Genomic DNA, 18,245 nt, shown 5'->3' on the forward strand with positions numbered 1-18,245 from the left:
CAAAATTACTTTTCACACCATTTTTTTTTTTCTGATGGAGTTTGGAGTAAAATTAAATTTTTTATAGCCTTCTTATCATGCTGTTTTACAGAGGTTTTTGCACAGAAGTTGAATTTAATCTACTATATTACATTGACCAGCAGAGTTATTCTAATGTAGCATTCTGTGATTTGACAAAGAATAATAGAACACATTGCTCATTGTTCGTTACTGTGCTGCTAATAAAAAGGAGTTCTAGTGCAGAAAACCAGGCTGTTATTTATGAAGAATGCTTAATTTGCACAGTTAAAAATGCAAAATTGTTACAATGAGATGTTCTCTCTTTTGGATAGAAGACTTGTGCAGAACAAATGAAAATAGTCTTGTTGCTACAGATTTCATCCGATAAAGAAGGATTTTTTTTTAAATGACTGGTGTGGCTCGGCTGTATGTTATTGGGAGGAGCAGTCATCCAGGCAGCACACTCTGACTCCTGTCAAGAGGTGTCACTGGTGTTTTCCCTGATTATCGTCATCTGGATATCTCAATGGCATAATTTCATAATTGAAAACATTTATAAAGGTGGTTGGGCTTCATTTATCTAATGAAAAGCTGTTTATACAAAATAAACCACACATAAAGCCCCCTTGCTAATAAGGTTATTGTGATTCATGTTGGAGGCGGCGGCCCAGTGGCGGGCGCCCGTCCCGCAGGCACGCCATGGGCAGGGGCTCTGCAGCCGCTCTTGCCGCAGCAGGCGGGATGCTGCAGGGGGTGTTCACACGCTGCGCGGGTTTGTCCAGGAGTAACGTCGGGTTAATTTTGGTGTTGCGTCCCACCCCTTGTCGTGCCGCGCCGCGGGCAGGCGTGAGGTGCTCCGCTCGGGCAGCGCTGCTGCCTTCCTCGCGCTGAGCCTTGTGTCAGTTTGCTCGATTTTTCCTCCCTCGGGCCAGCCCCGGGGCTGCGGCGCCTTCGCCAACAAGCAGCGTGCGGCCTCGCACTGCGAGGGTCCCGCTGGTCCCTCGGGCCGGGCTTCGTCCTGGGGTCTCTGCCGCCGCGCTTGGACCTCCGTGGAGGGGCTGAAGAGGCAGGCGGGGGCCGAGTCCGAGACATCTTACTAATCTTTGCAAAGCAAAACAGCCAATGTTTAAAAAATGACCTTGCGGTTAATGGAATTAAAGTCTCGAATTAAATTAGAAAAGTGGGGATACAGTAAATGGACTTTTATAGAGAGTGCTTATTTTTAACTCAATAGAAAAAAAGACAAGTAATTAACTCAGCCATTAGAAAGTTCAAAATTTCTCCCGCCTCCTGTGGAACTAGAAAATTGTTTTGTGTATACTCTTATATATATACGAATAATATATATGGAGACGACTAATAGCATAAATCAGAAATGATTAGAAAATATTTGTTCTAATGAAGTAATAATTTGGTGGTAATGCTTTTCATCAGTGTAGCTTAAGGCTACATTAAGTGGACAGACTTTATATGGATTCTCTAATTTTAATCTTCAAAACGCTATCTAATGTCTCATTAAGACTTGCATATAATGTATCTTAAGTACAGTCATTAAATATAGTTTAGGGAGATTTATGTTCAGATATTGCTTAAAGATGTTTTAATAGGCCCATTTACTCTGATGATATTAATGAGCTCTTAACACATATTAAGCTTCTAAAACTAGTGGTATTCCGCTCGCAGTGAGCAAAACAACTTAGGAATTGTAAATGAATTGGTTGCTCCAACAAGGCTGTTTTTCAACCCAGTCTTCAGACACCCTCTCCAGTCTGTTCAGCCCTGTAAGCACCGGGCTGCGGCCCCGCGCTGCCGCTGCCGGCTCCTCGCGCGTCCCGCTGACACGTGCTGCCCGGGCCCGGCGAGGTCGTTCAGACCCGCTCATCGGGCGGCGTCTCCTGGGCGTGCGAGGGCTTACAGGGGTCGCTGTTACTCGTGTAACCGCCTATATGGTAAAAACCGCAGGGTGAGAATAGGCTAGACCTGCGTAAATATCTGTAACGCGTTAGGCAAATTTGGTTGTGTATCTACTAAAATAAATAAATCAGATACTTTAAGGAAAGAGCCAAATACAGTTGTGCTTTCAGATGAATTCTGCTTTTTGATCATCTAAAGTTAGGATGCAAGAATTGTAATTATGATAATAAAAAATGTTCATTCCCCTATTGTCACTTTAGTTCCAACTCGGAAAGTTATTGCAAACAAAATTCTCTGGTTTCATCACTCAGCTCTTCTTAAAAAATCCTTCTGAGTTCAGAGACTTTTATAATTACTAAATTGGTTTGTTAGAAGGAGATAATAGCAAATTTCTTCTTTTCATAATTGGACATTTCTTCCCTGTAGGCTAATGCATGTGCAGCACTTGCATACACAATAAGCTGTGCTTTTGAAAAGCCATAACTAGCTAATAAGTGCTGTGGTGTCATCAGAGAGTAATGGTTTGCTGATTAGCATAATTAATGACAAATGGTGGTGCGGAGCGGGTGGATTGGTTTAGCAGATGATGAATGCGCTGCAGCCCAGGCTGAGTCTTGCCAAGGCGGCCTGGCTGGCTGTCAGCGGCGGCTCCCGGGCAGGTAGGCCTCGTTAGTCACCTCCAGCCCGCGCCTCACGCCCGCAGCCGCGCCTCGGCAGTGCGGGAAGCTCCGTGGCACGAGCCACACGCTGTCACGGCTCCGCAGGGCGGCTCCCGGGCACTCCTCTGCCTGGCTGGCAGCGCGTCCCGGGGCAGGGCTCGCTGCTGCTCCCCGCCACGCTCGGGGCAGGGGGTCTTCGGCCGAGCGCTGCGGGATGGCCCGGCACCGGCCGCGGAGGAGCTGTGCCTGGCCGGGTGTTCCCGTGGGCCACGAACGGTCCTTGTCCTCCGAGGGCAGGAGCGATGCTCCAGGTGGCCATCCGTGCTGCGAGACCGGTACATTTATCTGCGACTTGATTAATCAGGGCTAATTTGCATTCGCAAATGAGACTGATAAAAATGGAGTTACCTTTTCACCTTTAAGGGGGAGGAGGGATTATTTCTAGGTTGCCTCTTTTTTAAGTGATAAGCAACTCTTTTACCAATAAGGATGAAAATACTTAATTTGCATTAGCAAAAGAAGCTAATTATTATATAGTTAATTAGCATCTGGAAATGAGGATTATCTTAATTACAAAGCACAATTTCCTTAATAGCTACAAAACTGTAAGTTTGATCTGTGTGGAGATTGGTGACTATTATTATGTAATTAGTGATCATATTAATGGTGCAGTGTATTTAGATATAATTTGCATATGCAAATGAAATTTACCTGATAGAAATATGTGGCTCCACTAATGACTCTGAGCACTTAAAAATTAAATTACATTAGGAGATCTGGATCCTGAGTTGCCGTGCAGTGGCAGGGTGGACCTCCTCCTGCAGAAGAGCTTTTGGCTCTGCGGGGCCGTGGCTCTGTGGTCCGGCTGTTGGGAGGACAAGGAAACCTCCCCCCACCTTTTTGGCTCCCCAGAGCTCAGTGTTAGGTACAGCCTCCTGCAGCTGAGCGGTATCTCGCGCAGCGTGGCCACCGCCCTGCCATCCTCTCCTGTGCTGAAGACCTCAGCTTTGGGTCCTCATCAAGGCTCTTCTGGCTAGATCAGCATTACGTCGCTGGATGGTGGGAGCACGTGTTCTGTGCATTGCTGAGCTCCCGGGCAGGGGGTGGGAGTCCCACGTCCTTTGTAGCCGTGCTCGTGATGAGTTTCTGCTTGCCGTTCGCATTTAGGGGTGCCTGTGGTATGGAGAGCATGGTGCTTTCAGGACAGCTGATCTGTCGTCTTTCCCCTGCTTTTATTGGAAGCAAAAAGATGCCTGTGTGTTTAAAAAAAACTGAAGTCCTTTAAAACAAAACCATGTTAAGGGAGGGTGCTGTGCATCCTTATCTCCCCGGGGAGCCTTGTGGGACAGATGTTGGTAGCCCAGTGCACAGCTGGAGATTGTGCGGTGCTGGGGCGGATTGCAGCCCTCATTGCAAGTGCGAGCGTCTGCCGCTGCCCGGTGACCTGGCTCCTGTCCAGAGAGGTTTTTGAGTTGGGGAGCCCAGTACCCTCGCAGTGACAACCTTCCTGCCCCTGTTGTACAAAATCACACCTCCATAGGTGTCTCAGCAAAGGAAAATCAAAGCTTCCAGGGCCAGATATTGTAACAAAATGCACTGTGTTTCTTTAATATACACTGCTCCTAACCTGCAGTACTGGAATGGCTGAAGTGCAAAAAATACCAGGGCTGGAAGGAAGCAGCCATTACCCAACAGGATGTTTCTCTCATCAAGAGGCAGAAATTTACAGCCACCGGCCGGGGAACACTGCAGCTATTGTGGGTGCTTCCCGAGATGCTTTTTGCAACTGCTTGCTCCAGCCCGAGTCCTGCCTGCACCTCCCTGCCTCTCTGCAGCAGACAGACATTACATGTTTAATGACTTCCAAGGAGTCTGCCTATCATTACAGCTAGAGCTGAAAGTAATTGAAAAGCGCCTGTGTTTCTCTTCAGCGCGGTGGCCCGTGCGCGGAGGCTGGAGGAGTACCTCCGCTTCGCCTCCCCGTCCTCGAGCGGGACCTGCCCCGTCTCTGCCCAGCCCCGCACAAGTGCCCTGTTTTGTATCTGCTCTGGTCTAATTAATTAAGGTTTGTTGCTTGGAAGTAGCACATGCTTAGGTGTGATCTTTGAAGTTTAGTGTGGTGCAGAGACTTCAAAGGGGACATTTTATTAAAAAATAATAAAATCAAGAGCTCCTAAACACTTGCAATTTGAAGAGCTTGTTTGAAGTCTCTCCATGTTCTCTGGTGCTGATACAGCCGCAGTGCTGAGGTACTACTTAGCCGTCACCATGCAGTACTTAACCTTCGCTTTATTTAAAAAAGAAAATAATCAAAACCAGGAGTATTTTCTCCAGTGTTTTCATGGCTTGATCTAGCAGTAAAGAACTAATTGTGCCGTGTCATGAGCTATGCAGGAAACAGAGAAAATCAAGGCTGACAATCAAATTAGCAAAAACGAAAATTTAGTCCAGGTCTGTTTTTTTAATCAAAGTTGTTTCAAGACGAACAGGAAAGCTGTAAACCTTTCCCATCGTGAAGGTTTCCTTCCACAGCCCAGGGGGCCCCTGCTCTCCCGCTCACTGCACCCAATGTCGTGTGGTTCGGTGCTGCCGCCGTCCCGCTGCCTGGCCTGGGCCCTGGGCCAGGGCCTTCCCAGCCAGGCTGCGCTACCGCTTCCTCCATCCCCCGCGACAGCTCCCTGGTGCGAGCTCCTGCTCTCTCCGGGAGCTGCGGGACCAGCAGCACAGCTGGCCCTGGGAGCTGGGTGCTGTGCTCCGGGGCCGTCTTGTGAGCTTGGGTTGTGCCTTGGTCCGGTGGAGCTGAACGAGGGGAGAGGTGGTGGGTTGAGCCCTGCCCGCGGGCCGGGTGCGCGGGCAGAGCTCACACAGCGCTGCCAGCCGAGCCCCTGGCGCCAGCCACTCGAGTGGAGCATGGGACCATCCTGGCTGCTCTGGTCTCCTCTCATCAGTGCGTTTGACTAACGAGGGGCCGCGCAGGGCCGCCAACCCGCTGATCCCCTCAGCACAGCCGGCGACGGTGGCCTCTGCGGGAACAGCACAGATGGCAAGCCCGAGCGACAACGTAAACTGCAATATGTCTTGGAGATGCCGCTGGGCTGCGGCTGGTTTGTCGCATTGTGGCGCTCTGCTGGGCTGGGGGCAGCTCTGCCTTCCCCTGCCCCTTGTCCCTTACTGTGAGGCTGCTCTGGGTAGGCTGAAAAGTGATTGGAGAGGAGTGAGAGGAAATGGGATCAATGTCTTAATATTTGGGTACTTTATTAAATAAAGAAGTATGTGCATTTTGGGGGCAGTGACTGCAGCTGGGGAGCGCAGCCTGGGGCAGTCGCAGCGTTCCCGATTGCAGCCAGCTTGGCGGGAGCTCGCGGGAGAGTTTGCTTTTGTTTTCCCCTTGAGGTTTTGCTATCATTAGTGATTTGGAAATGCAGAGTGGTGGTATTCCATCTGGGACTCAGTGCACAGTAGCACAGAGAGCACACACACATGTTTACTATTCAGACTGCTATTTAAATTACTGTGTACAGAAATACAGAAGTAGGAGGCTTAGCTGTACATTATGGAGAGCGTGGTTTATTTTGAAAAGCTCGTGTCCTTCTCTTGATGCGTTGCAGACTGTGGTAAAACATTTTTTCCATACTTCTGAATGATTTCCCCCTGTACTGAGATCACACAACATGCCTGGGTTCATGCAGGTGTCCTATGCTGTCCTTCACGCACGGGTGTAAATGCTCAGGTGTGCAGAGCTCGCGCCAGGGTGCTCGGTGGGAAGCAGAGAGGCGCGAACGGGAGCCAGAGCGCGTGGCACGTCAGGGTGGCTGTGGCGGGCAGGCAGGGGCTGGAAGCGGGGGATGTCCTGGTCCCTGCCTGACGAGCCTGCCCTGGCCAGCGCAGCGCAGCGCTGTCCCACCAGCTCCCCACGGCTGGTCCGCTGACCCAGGTAGCAGTGCAAGTCCTGGCATGCCGGCTGGCCGGGAAGGGCTGTGCCGCTGGCAGGAGCAGCCCCGCTGGGCAGGCGGGCGTTGGACCCGTCAGCCTGCGTGCCCTGCAAGGACTGGGAAGTCCCTCTCCTGTTCCTTGGAAAGGTATCAGCCTGGCGCTGTCACCCTGAGTTAACAGTCACGATTGCAGAGAGCGGGTGTTCCCCGGGGGAGAGCCATCTCCATCTGCTGTGGGGTGACTCCGTGGCTGAGTCACAGCCTCGCCCCATGCAGGGCACCGCTTCTGATGGCAAGAGCTGTCTCTTGCCCTCCTCGGCCTGGGGGACAGGACTGCGCGTGGGCTGCGCTTTCTTGCTTATGTGGAAGTGGCCTTCGAAGGGCCCTCCCGCCCGCACGGGGCTGGGCTGTGCGCTGAGGGGGCAGCGGGCTCTTCTGGTGGGTGCCCTTGGTGTCCCTGCAGGACGAGGGCTCGCGTGTCCCTCGTCTAACCGTGGCTTCCCTTGCCGGGTGTGTGCAGCCGCCCGGTCCCCGCGCCGCCATGCCTGCGCTCTCTGCCAGCCCCCTGGCTGTTACCCGCTTCCAAGTTCCTCTGGTGTCATTTAGCTGAAAATGAAGTTTCCTCTAAACAGGTGAGCTTTGCTGGTTTTATGCTATTGCTGTGGGCTGGTTTGAGAGATATTCATCTTGGTAAAACATAAGCATTCTGCTAGCATTTCAGGTCCGGGGAAAATCTGAAGACTTTTGCAGTATTACAGAAAGCTCTTTCTTAAATTTAAGGTCATTTAAATTTTAAAGGTGGCAGCAGTACATTCAGTGTTAGGGTTTTTTGTTGACCTGGATTAGCAATGCTTAGTTTTCAAAGTCATGCAGGAAAATGTTTTGTGAGGGATTTATTTATTTAAATATTTTTAATATCAGCAGTTGAAAATTCAAGTGTAAAAGGCCATGCAAAAATAGCAATAAAGAAATCCAAAGCTATAAAAGCTTATGGTGAGAATTTAAATGCAGAAACAGCTGTTATTTCCTTGGGAGTTGAGGTATATAAGCTCTTCCATGGCTGTGTATCCCCACAATAGTGGTGTGAAGAATTAGCGCTCACTGCAGTGTGCAAACTGAACCCGCCAAGCACTGAGGCAGCTATTCATCTATACCCAGGAGCTAAATATGACAATGTTAGCATTTTTCATTTCCCTGACGTTACCATTAATAAAGCAATGATCCAAAAGAAGCTTTGCTGAGTCTGTTCTTTATGCTTCCATCACTCACGACTAGATAATTTCACACAGGATCGTTTTTAAATTAAATGACGATAAAAGCGCTCTGCTGTCCTGTGTTCACTAGTTCATAGAAGTCTATCAAGTCATTAATGTGTCATGACAAACTGCTAGTTGGATACAAGAGTAATTAATTATTTGCATAAATAACAGGTTGAACTTCGTGCTTTGAACTGCAATGACATATGCGTCACATCGTGGACATCTCGGAACCTCTTGCAGAGAGTTCATGGGAGGGGTGGAAGCGGAGCCGGGCGTGTGCGCAGTTGCATCCTCACGTGCTTCAAGCGGTCAGGAGCTTGGCTTGAGTTTTGATGCTTTTTGTGTTCCTAAGTTCTTCATTAATGGCTGTTTGAAGAAAGCATCTGATCATTGGAGATTTCAATGAACAATTATACAGATTTTCATAATCACCATTAATCACCACATATTTTTCAAGATAATTACAGCAATTATTATTTAGATTCCTCTTTTATGTGCGCATTGTAGGAAAGAACAAGTGCTTATTACGCTGGGTAGTGTAGAGAACTAAGGTCTGAAGTTCTTTGTCATCCAGAAACTCATTATGTTAGCTGATGCTGCTTGTGAAAGTTCGTCAGCATGTTTAAATTAGGGTAGCATTGGCAGGTCTGATTATTTAAATCTGGTAGCTTTGCTAAAAATATAGTTATTCAAGAAAGATGAATTACTAATTTGACAACTGAGAGTTAGTTGGAGCCTACAGCACAGAAGGCAGCATCTATCGTTTGCTTAGAGGAGGGTGACAGTACTTTTTCAGATTAAAGAGAGAATTTCTAAGCAAGCTAACAAGTTGTATTTATAGAGCAGAGTTTTGTGGCCTGCCCTTTAAAGGCTGAGAGTAAGTCTTAGTAAATTATAATGAAGAAGTAGCCACCAGTTTAAAGTTGGTTGTGGTTTTCAGTCGTCCTGCACTGACCAAAGGGGTGGCTCCGGTGCCCTTTTGGGTGCCCTGCTCACCGGAGGGGTCCGGCCTCCTCCCGGCTGCCGTCAGGTGTTCACAGGGACACCGTCCTGCGGGGTTCGGTTTTAGGAGCGCACTTCTGGCCGCTGGCTCCTTTCAACTCTTTTATCTAATTGCAGTGGCGGAGCTAATTGGATGTGACCCCCAGGGAGGAGCTGCTCCTGGGAGACAGCAAACAGCCATTGAAAACATTTTTCTTTCTGAAGTCCCTTTTTATTTTGTTCTGGTTTGAGGGAGAAGAGCGCAGGCACCTCCCTAATCTGTTGCAGATGCCGTGGATGTAGTTGCACAGGGGGAACCTGCTGCCTCCTGGATTCAGCCCCTCAGTGCCAGGCCCTGGCACTATGGGCGTCCTCCCGGCGGGTGAGGCTCTGGGCGAGCGGTGATTCCACGTGTGGGGCCGGGAGCCACGACCGCCCGAGGGCGGGTGCCAAGGGAGGTGCTGTTCCTGACGGCCCTGCCGCTGGCCCCACTTGGAGCAGCGCAGGGCAAGAGCAGCTTTGCCTACCTGTGCAAGGAGGCTTGAAGTGAAACATGTAAGGTGCAACGTTTTATAGGTCTTTAAAAATATTTTAAAGTTACAACCTTTTGAAGATGTTAAAACCTACGGGGGTTGATGCGTGAGCTTACTGGTGGTAGTATGAGTAATGCTACTGGTGGGGATGCTGTAAAAATGGGACCTTGCCCACCTTTTTTGTTCTGAATCAGTACGTGTTGCCTTTGGAAAGAGAGCTGTACTTTATCATTCACCAGCACCGATTCCTTTTATCCCTTTGTGTTACCGTCTGCTGGTCTCGAACGTGCTGCAAATTGACGTGAAGGAGCGTTGAATAGCTGTCGGCCAGACTAAAGCAAGAACTGCAGCTGTAGGCCAAAGCCTGGCTGGTAAATCTTGACACTGCCCATGAGAATGGTAACGCTGGGCACTGAGCACAGCGCTCTGCTCATCAGAGACTGCCAGGAATGCTTCAAAAGCAACAGGGGAAAAAAAGGAAAAAGGGAGGAATCAGAGGCTGCTGCTGCTGCTGTTTATTTACAGCACAACATCAGAACAAGGGACATGGAATTAAAAGCCTCCTACAGTTCTGGTTTCATTTAATTTTATTATGAAATTAACTGGCTGCTGTAAATGGCGGTTGCATACTGTCTTGCAGTGCACGGCGGGAGCGATGACACCCGTGTCCAGACCCCGGTGCTGGACACCCCGGCAGACCGTGGCACAGCAATGGGAGCTCTTCCCTGCCTGTTGCTGGAGATGCCTGGCGCTGGAGAGCGCTTCCTGCGGTCACCTCCTTCCCAGCTCTGCAAGTCTCGGTGAGCTGGTGTGCGGCGCAGGAGTGCTTTTAAGGGCTCAACCCACACGAGCTCCAAGCATGAGCTTGGACATGTGCAGCCCCATCACGGCAGCATTGCTGCTCATGCCGCGCTCTGCCCGGGAAACACGGAGAGGTGGGCCCTGTGCGGGGAGAGGGCGTCTGCTGCAGCGGGGCACGCGCTGCTGAACCAGCGGCGATGGAGCCGGGGCTGCCCCAGCAGCACTGCGCTGCAGAGCACTGGGAGGAACTGGTGCTGCAGCCTGGCCTCGGGGAGTGCTTGGCCCCGTTGTGGCGGGGGGCTGTGCGGCAGGCAGGGGCGTGCGGTGCCGAGCCTCCCCAGTAAATCACTGCAAACGTGCATTGCTGCAGCTGGGGTTTTGTTCAAAGCAGCGTGGTGCACGGGACCCCCATGAAGCATGCTCTACACATCGCATGACGCAGCCTTGTCCATAAGATATAAAAGCCAACATTAACGTGAGGTGGTTCAGTGTTGTGGTGGAACAAATTGTCACTGTGTTTGTTAATCTTGGATTTAGATTCACACTCCTAAAAGGAAGCTGGGTGCCTCGCTCTTGAAGTCCTCGTGAACATGAAAAAACCCTTCTTAGGCAGCGGTAGCTTTGAGTCTCTTTCTTCTTGCGGCCAGTGCTGCGGGACGGCGGGCAGCACCTCCGAGGGCGAGGTGGGGGACGCAGGGGTGTCCTTCGTCTGAAGCATTTGCTTTGTCCGGGGCCATCATTCAGCCTGGAAGCAGAGGCGAGGGACAAGCGGCCGCTCCCCACGCGTCTCAGGGGGGTTCCCACCGCCTGCACCCAAACAGCTCCCGCCTGCAGGCTGGCGCTGCGGGCTCCCGGAGCCCAGCCGAGCCTTGGGGCAAAGGGGCGAAGGCTGCCGCCCTCCCGGCGCTGGGGGAGGCGGCTGGCTGCGGCAGCCTGGCGCTTTATTTCTGTAAAGTTCCCTGAATTGGTGGGTATTTAAATCCTCGTGACTCCTTGTGCCTGGCTGTGAAAAGAGCCGTTGAATGAGTGTGTTGTTTCCCGATTTCTCCCGTTAATGTATTTTACCAGCAGCCTAGTGACGGGCCTGACACGCCGGCTCCTGTGCACGCTCCTGCGCTTTGGGAGTGCAGCATTAATAACACACTTCCATGCATCATGCCATTTTTAAGCATGATCGTTATGATAAAGGGCATATACTTAATTACAGGCCTGCTTAATTACAGCTCTGTTGAAGCTCGTTTGTTTAGGAGAGTGCTAATTGCGCTGCTGAGCCTTTGGCACACCCTGCTTTCATCTGCTGCTTTGCTCTGCAGTTTTGAGCTTCGGGAGGGCTGGCGTGCGCAAGGACTGAAGGACGGATGGAGGCAGTCCGGCGGGGGCTGCTGGGGGAACGTGCACGCTCATCGCGGCTTAGTCTTTAAATTACTTTACAAAAGCCGGCGTGTGACTGATCAAAGCAGGTTTCTGTCGGGATAACAAATGCAGATGGTCTTTCAGGTTCAAAACTTCCTGGATTTGGTGATGCTGCTTTTCATCTGTTTCCTTTTGTTTCATGGAGCGCTGTGGCTGCCACATAGCACCTTTGATAATGAAATGACTCCACTGGAGGGTTTTTTTTAAGTCAAAAATACACAAAGCAAATGTCAAATGCTAAGTATTCTTAAATAACCGTTGTTAAATCACTAACGTGGTAACTCACTGATGCTGATGGAAGTTACAAACAGCAAGCAGAGAAACGCTGGGTTTGTGGGTGCAGATGCTTTGTGAAAGAAAACCCTATTTGAGGATTACTTGAGGGCATTTCAGGGCTTAAATTTGCTCTAGTTTGAACTTTTTATTTCTTTCAGAGCTGAAATTTAAAGACTTAAAATGTTAAAGGTGTAGCTGACAGAAAGCAAGTGTATTTGGGGCTGCACTCTGCCTTAGAAATGTGCCCTTTTCAGTCTTATGTGGAAACTGCTGTTTTAAAAATAAGTGTCTCCCTTGTACTGACACGTCTTGTGGGAGGCTTTGTGTGAAGTTTCCGAGGTGGTGATAGCAAGACAGAAACACTGAACATCGTTGCACTATCTAAGAAGAATACACAAGACAATATAAAGGCAAACAGTCCTCTTAGTATCATGAAGGTTGTGCTACAGAGAGAGCTTGCCCAGTGGCACGAGGCTGTGCCGTGTGCCGTCATGTCCTTGTGTCTGTCCTCATACTCCACTGGTTTCTGTCCTCCAGATGTGGTTTGCAAGTGTTTGAGCTCCGTTGCTCACTGTTGAGTCTGCACTGGCAGCAGCCAGGCCAGGGAGGGTGCTTGGCCCCGGGTGTTTTCATTCTGCTCAGGCAGCAGTACGCACCGCTTTGGGGACGTACAAGTCAGCTTAACCGGGAATGTTCCTTACCCTCTTGCTCAGACACCGCCAAGTTCACTGAGATGGTTCTGTGTGGTAGTGGGAAAGAGATGTCTGTCCTCTTAAACTGTTTGGATTTGTTTTCAGTTCTGAATATTGTCCTGTTTCAGCAGCTGAACCAAATTGGAAGACTAAAAATTGAGACTATGAAATTGTGTATGGATAGAGCAGGGAGGGTTCACTGAATTCCTGATTTGGTAGGGACTAACCCAGCTGTGTCTCAAACAGAGAGAAACCTCTGGCAGGTGAGAGGCAGGAAAAGGCTGGCAATAACTTCTACGAGCTATCAATCGTGTCAATGCCATGAATACTTGATCTGTCACTGGGAATGTGTGAAGTTGCATGTTAGAAGTCAGCTGGAAATGTGACATGTCTGCCCATTTTGTCCCTTTCAGCAATGGATGGAGTGCCTTTTATGATTTCGGAGAAGTTTGCCTGTGCTCCTGAAGGGGTGAGTTGCCTTAGTTGTTCTCCCAATGCCTGAAATTCATCTTTTCGTGGAGAGCAATCACAAAGCATCAACACAAATGACCTGCTTCAGGGAGCTTTGCTTTTGTGGGGCCTAATATATACCCAGTGCTTGAGGTGACCCAAGGTTGTGCTTCGCAATACTTTCCCATAGAGTGGGAATGGCTTTTGCCAGATCACTTCTACAACTGAATTCTCCAGGGAGGTGAAGCTTTATCACCATCAGAAATAGGAATGGCAATGGGACTCTCTGGTGCCAGAAGCATTTCTAGTTTATTAGCATAGATAGTAAAGAAAGCTGGAAATGTACAGCTCTCCTAGATTTAACCTGCTGTGGAGATGGCGTAGTGCTGTCAGCTTCATGACTTTGCTTTTACACCCCAGTTCCAGGCAGTGGTGATGGCGTGGTGCTCCTTGGCGCTGGGAGGCACTGCCACTCGGCAGGCTGCCGCCGGGCTCCTGCGGCTCCACGCCCTGCGCAGGCAGAGCCGGGCAGCGGCGGGTGGGCGAGGGTCTTCCGGAGCTACTCAGTCTTGGTGGGCGCTGGTGGTTTTGCAGGTGGAACGCGAGCGGCTGTAGCTGACTGGGGGGTAGCAGGGTTGCCACGACTGCACTGGCCAAAATCCAGTTTGGTGGGGAGCCTGTGCTCTCCTGTTTACCAGTTCCAGCCTGGAAAGTTTGTGGAGGTGGCTGTGTCCTAATGACGCCGCAGCTGGACCTCGGCTGGGTTCCAAGGAGCAGGAGCGGGGATGGAAAAATGATTTTGGGATTTGGCATGGGAGATTATCTGAGCCAAAGTGTCAAGTGCAGCAGCAAACCAGACTGGGTTATTTTCATATATGGCATGTTTCTAAGCGAGTTCACTCCTCAAGCGGCGTCCTGCTCAGCGTGCCTGTGCTGCCGGGGCACGGATCCTGCCTGGCAGCAGGGTGAGCTCGGGAGGGCACCGCGTCCCGCCTGCTCGGTGCCGAGTGCCGCGGTGCCAGCGGAGGGTGCCGCCAGCAGCCTGGGCAGGGCAGGTTGCTCGGCTGAAACGGAAACCCCGGTACCAATTCAGAATGACTTTTGAGCATCGCTGCCCCAGCGCTAATCTAAGTTGGTCGTCCAGAGCTCAAAGGCTCAGCACCCCATTATCAGTTGCCCAGTCCATCCAATCCTAAAATAATATCTCTATTAAAATCAGTTTACGAGAAGCTGCTACAGCAAACACCGAGCCGTCAGCTGTATCTGATTTTTCACGTCGTGCTCCCGCTTTGTGCTTTCTTCTTCCTGCTGACACAACCTGCGTGTGCAGCCGGATGTGGTTTTTCACAACCATTGCTTTCTGAAAGGGCTGTTTATGGGCCCTTATTCCCAGAAAGCTGGAGTCCCTGCTGCGAGGACAAATGCAGAGAGATTAGGTCATGCTAATGCTCCCCTCGGATCCTTTAGACACCATTGCCACCATATGGTCAGTTTGGTCGGGGCTTCCCACAGCCGGTGCCGCTCACACCTGCGTGCTGCGGCCACACGGAACCCATAGGGTGTTCGAAGTGCATTCCAGTAACAGCCGTGCTGCGGCAGGGAGATGGCTAAAGAGCTACCTGTGCAAAGCGACACCAAGATGACTGTCAGCTGTCCCCGCTCAGGGAGAAAGGCGTGAGAGCTGTTACCCCGACCCACCTTCTGCTTCTTCACTCCAGTGGTGGTGTGAGAAACAGGGTGATGCATGTGTTTACAGACGGTGCCTCTAAATCTCTGGTGATAGAGTATTTGCTGACTTCAAGCAAAACAAAACCAAACCAAAAAACCCCTAAATTTGACATTTCTTTTTTGTTCCTTTCTTTCTTGCCAGATGCAGCCAGTTGATCTCTTGGGCATCACAATCAAAACCCTTGCAGAAATCGAAAAGGAGGTAGGTACCCAGCCAGGCACTAAACAGAAGTGTCATGAGAGCTGTGTTCACTTTGTTGTGTGATCCCTTCCCTTATGGAAGAGGCCTCTCTTGTCCTTCCCAAGTCACTGCTGGTGGATAAAGTCAATGCAGAGTGAAACAGTAAGCTCGGAACTAGGGTGTCCTCTGTGATCTGTGCTGGGTGAAGATGCTTTAGATGTTGAATCTAATGGCAAAGTCTGCTGCTCTCTGTTTAGTTCCAGATGTCTGTCTTATTTAACCTTTCTTTCTCATTTATTAACAAATCATGTTACAAGCAGGATGCTGTTTGTGTTAGGTTGCCTCTTGCATCTCAGGGAAGCAAATGAACTTGATAAAGCAATGTCAGGTAAACTACTTCATCATTTTTCAGTTTGACGGTGCTGGTAACTTGTTACCAGGAAAAACAGGCTGCGCTTTCAGTGAGTGTGAGTCTTCCAGGAGCTCAGGGAGGAGACAGCCAGCAAACCGAGGATGGTCTCGTGTTCCCGAGGGAGCATTTTGGCACATGCATGACTTGGGCTGCCCGGTGCCGAGGAGCTGCCGGCTCTGCAAGGGCTGCTGAAGTCTCAGACCAGGAGGAAAATCTGTCTCAGCAGCACATGCTTCTTTCGGCACCATCGGTCACAAACATCTTCTCTTGTGCCAACCAGCTGGGTTGAAGGGGAAGAGTAAGAAGATGGCATAGCAAAACTTCCAGACTCCTCAAGGCTTCTCTACTTTTTGATTCCAGTTGTGAGTCCAGTTCCCTAAATCCATCCTCTTCTCCCGCCTGGAAGTTTTGTCTGAGTGCCAAAAGAAGGTCGACGGTTGCCAGGGCTTTCCAGGCACCCAGTGGGCCAGGGGAGCAGCGACGGCAGCTCCGAAGGTGCTGCCCAATGGTGGCAATTGCCGGCAGAAGCACCCGCTGCCTCAGGTGCTGCAGTCCTGCTGTGTGGCACGCATGCTGTGCTTCTGCTCGGGACCGCCTGCGTCCGTCACGAGGGCATCGTGCGCTGGGAGCCTGAGCAGCGCCGCTCAGGGCTGGTGGCCCCGACGCGTGCCCTGCCTCCTTTCCCCAGCTCTTACCGGGAGCTGGCCGCAGGACAGCAGGTCCCTTGAGCCGGAGGGGAAGCGGAGTGGTGTTGCATTTGCTTCTGCAGCCCTTTGCGTGTCGCCTGCTGTGGGGAGAGGTCTCGGCAGCTCGGGCGCTGCCTGGAGGGGTGGGCCCATGCCCCTCACAGGCCTGCAGAGTGCAGGGACACCGGCACCAGAGTCGTTTGTGTGGCCTTGGGAGGAGAGGTTGGTACCTGCTGGCTCTCCCCACACCCTCCTGTTCCGTTACAGGCTGTGTGCGTTTCAGAGTAATGAAAAGTATAATTATGCAGCCCATATTCCTTGATGAAGCATCTTGTCTGCACATAGATAGCTACGCATATAAATATTGTGAATTTCTGCATGGCTTTATTTCCCTTGCAAGCAATAGCACCATTACAGCAAATCTTCTGGATTTCCAAAGCAGCGAGAACATTTTCCCTGGAGCTAGATGCCTTGCAAAAAATATTCCCAAAGAATTCCAAGAGTTATTGTTCTCTGTCGCCACATTTGCAGATGTATGCACCGTCCTCCGAGCTGCGAGGCAAGCCGAATGAAAGGACTCCACCCTTTCAGAAAAACTGATGAAAGTAGGTGCAAATCCTGTACTGCACGCTCAGGCTGCACCTGAAGTCAGCATCTCATTGCACCAGGACTGCGCAGCCATGCCCCAAGGAGCGTACGAAGAAGTGGCGTACGAAGAGGCGGTGAAGCCCAGCGGGTGAAGGCAGGTTTAAGCTGAGGGCGACGTTCGCCCACGGCTGTTCTGGCGGATGTAGGGCAGAGAGGAGCGGAGCCCCGGCAGCGCCGCTGCTGGCCGTCCCTGCAGGGCTGCAGGTGGTTTGTCCTTGCTGGTCCTGCCTGTCCGGGGTAGGGGAACATCACCGAGCGGGCATCTCGGAGGGCGAGGCAGCCTCTGTGCGGTGCAGAGCGGTGCAGGCGGCAGCCAAGGCTCCGGGACTGTTCACGGCTCCAGCGGCGGCGGGTGCTGCCGTGCCACGTGGCCATCAGCAGCGCGGTCAGCCGTCGGACTGCCGTGGGCCTCCCACGCTCGCCGGGCGCTGGCAGCGTGCGCCCCGTCTTTGTTTTAGCTTGGCGTTGAGCGAAAAGTCTGGAGAGAGTCTAATTAGTAAAGAGAGCATCTAATATTAATCATTCCTTTTAAACTGACAAGGCAGGCAGTTCATTTAACCACTTAATTGCTACAAGTTTTCATGGGCTGCTCTTTGCAAATATATTTAATGAAGAAGTTGTAAATCTAAAAGAGCTTAAAATTTTAATTTTATACAGAAATATTTTTCCTTGTTCTCATGTTTGTAGTCAATTCTCCAGAGTGCAGTCACATGAAATGTTCTTTAAATGAACATATTTGATAACTGGCATGATTTCAGTTTTTAAAACATTGGTTCCAGCAATTAGGCATTTTTTTCAGTTCCCAAATGACTAGAGAAATTCGTCTTGATTATAATTGCTCTTAGCCACGCATATCTAATTTGTGTCTTTTTAAGTGTTAATTAGTAAACAGTTTGAGCTGACATCTTTATGTGTTTGCGTGGTGAAAAATGAGGCTTATTGCTTATTTAGCTGGGGGCTGGCGCTGCTGGCTGTGACATCGTGACATGGCGGTGGAATTAATGAAGACGTAGCCGGTTCCCAGGCAGCCTCGAGGAGGGCGGCTGCGCGACGCGGCCCCTGCGCGGCTCCCCGCGGGGCGAAGCGGCCGCTCCCCGCCGCTCCCCTCCCGGCCCGGCCCGGCCCGGCCCGGCCCGGCCCGGCCCGGCCCGGCCCGGCCCGGCCCGGCCCGCCCCGCCCCGCCCCGCCCCGCCCCGCCCCGCCCCGCCCCGCCCCGCCCCGCCCCGCCCCGCCCCGCCGGTGGGAGCCGGGGAGCGCCGCGGTCCCCGCGCGCCCTCTGCCGGCCCCGCGCCTCCCTGCAGGGGCCGGGCCCGGGCCCCGCCGCGGCGGCCCCGCAGCCCCGGGACGGAGGGGCCGGGCCGGGCCGGGCTCGGCGGGCGCCGGCTCCGTCTTTGCGGAGACCGGAGGAGCCGGTCCCCCGGCAGCTTGACAGCTGCGGGAGCGCCGGCGGCCTCGCTCGCCCGGCTGCTGGGCACCCCGACCCGGGACGGGGAGGAGGTTTGGTATCGGAGCAGAGAAGGCCGAGCCTGCTGGGAGCCGGCTGGAGGAGCACGTCCAGCTTGTCTCCCCACAAGAAGCTTGCAGCCCTCGCACAGCTCCGAGGGGTCTTGGCAGCGTGGACAAACCCGTGGCAGCCCTGGCACAGCCAGCCCGGCCGCAACGTGGCCCCGTCCCCGCGCG

At 51.8% G+C, this 18,245-nt stretch overlaps 1 protein-coding gene across 17 annotated transcripts in view; it reads left to right on the top strand.

Moving 5' to 3' along the window:
• MVB12B (multivesicular body subunit 12B) overlaps positions 1-18,245 on the top strand; it is a 69,778-nt gene that overhangs the window by 45,659 nt on the left and 5,874 nt on the right. For 9 of the 17 annotated variants that reach the window (XR_015703648.1, XR_015703643.1, XR_015703644.1 and 6 more), the window contains 4 exons: positions 12,874-12,929; positions 14,781-14,840; positions 15,232-16,139; positions 16,449-16,659. Coding sequence is in view for 5 of the 17 variants with exons in the window: in XM_087752637.1 (XP_087608763.1) it covers positions 9,919-10,082 (164 nt within the window). In the remaining 12 variants the exon portion in view is untranslated. Of the gene's footprint in view, positions 1-9,918; positions 10,098-12,873; positions 12,930-14,780; positions 14,841-15,231; positions 16,140-16,448; positions 16,660-18,245 lie in introns of those variants that run through there. The other 8 variants (XR_015703653.1, XM_087752635.1, XM_087752636.1 and 5 more) reach the window with 6 other exon arrangements.

Source organism: Nipponia nippon, unplaced genomic scaffold, assembly GCF_047370975.1.
Source record: "Nipponia nippon isolate SJK-2023a ecotype South Korea unplaced genomic scaffold, ASM4737097v1 scaffold_16, whole genome shotgun sequence".
Taxonomy (NCBI): Eukaryota; Metazoa; Chordata; class Aves; order Pelecaniformes; family Threskiornithidae; genus Nipponia; species Nipponia nippon.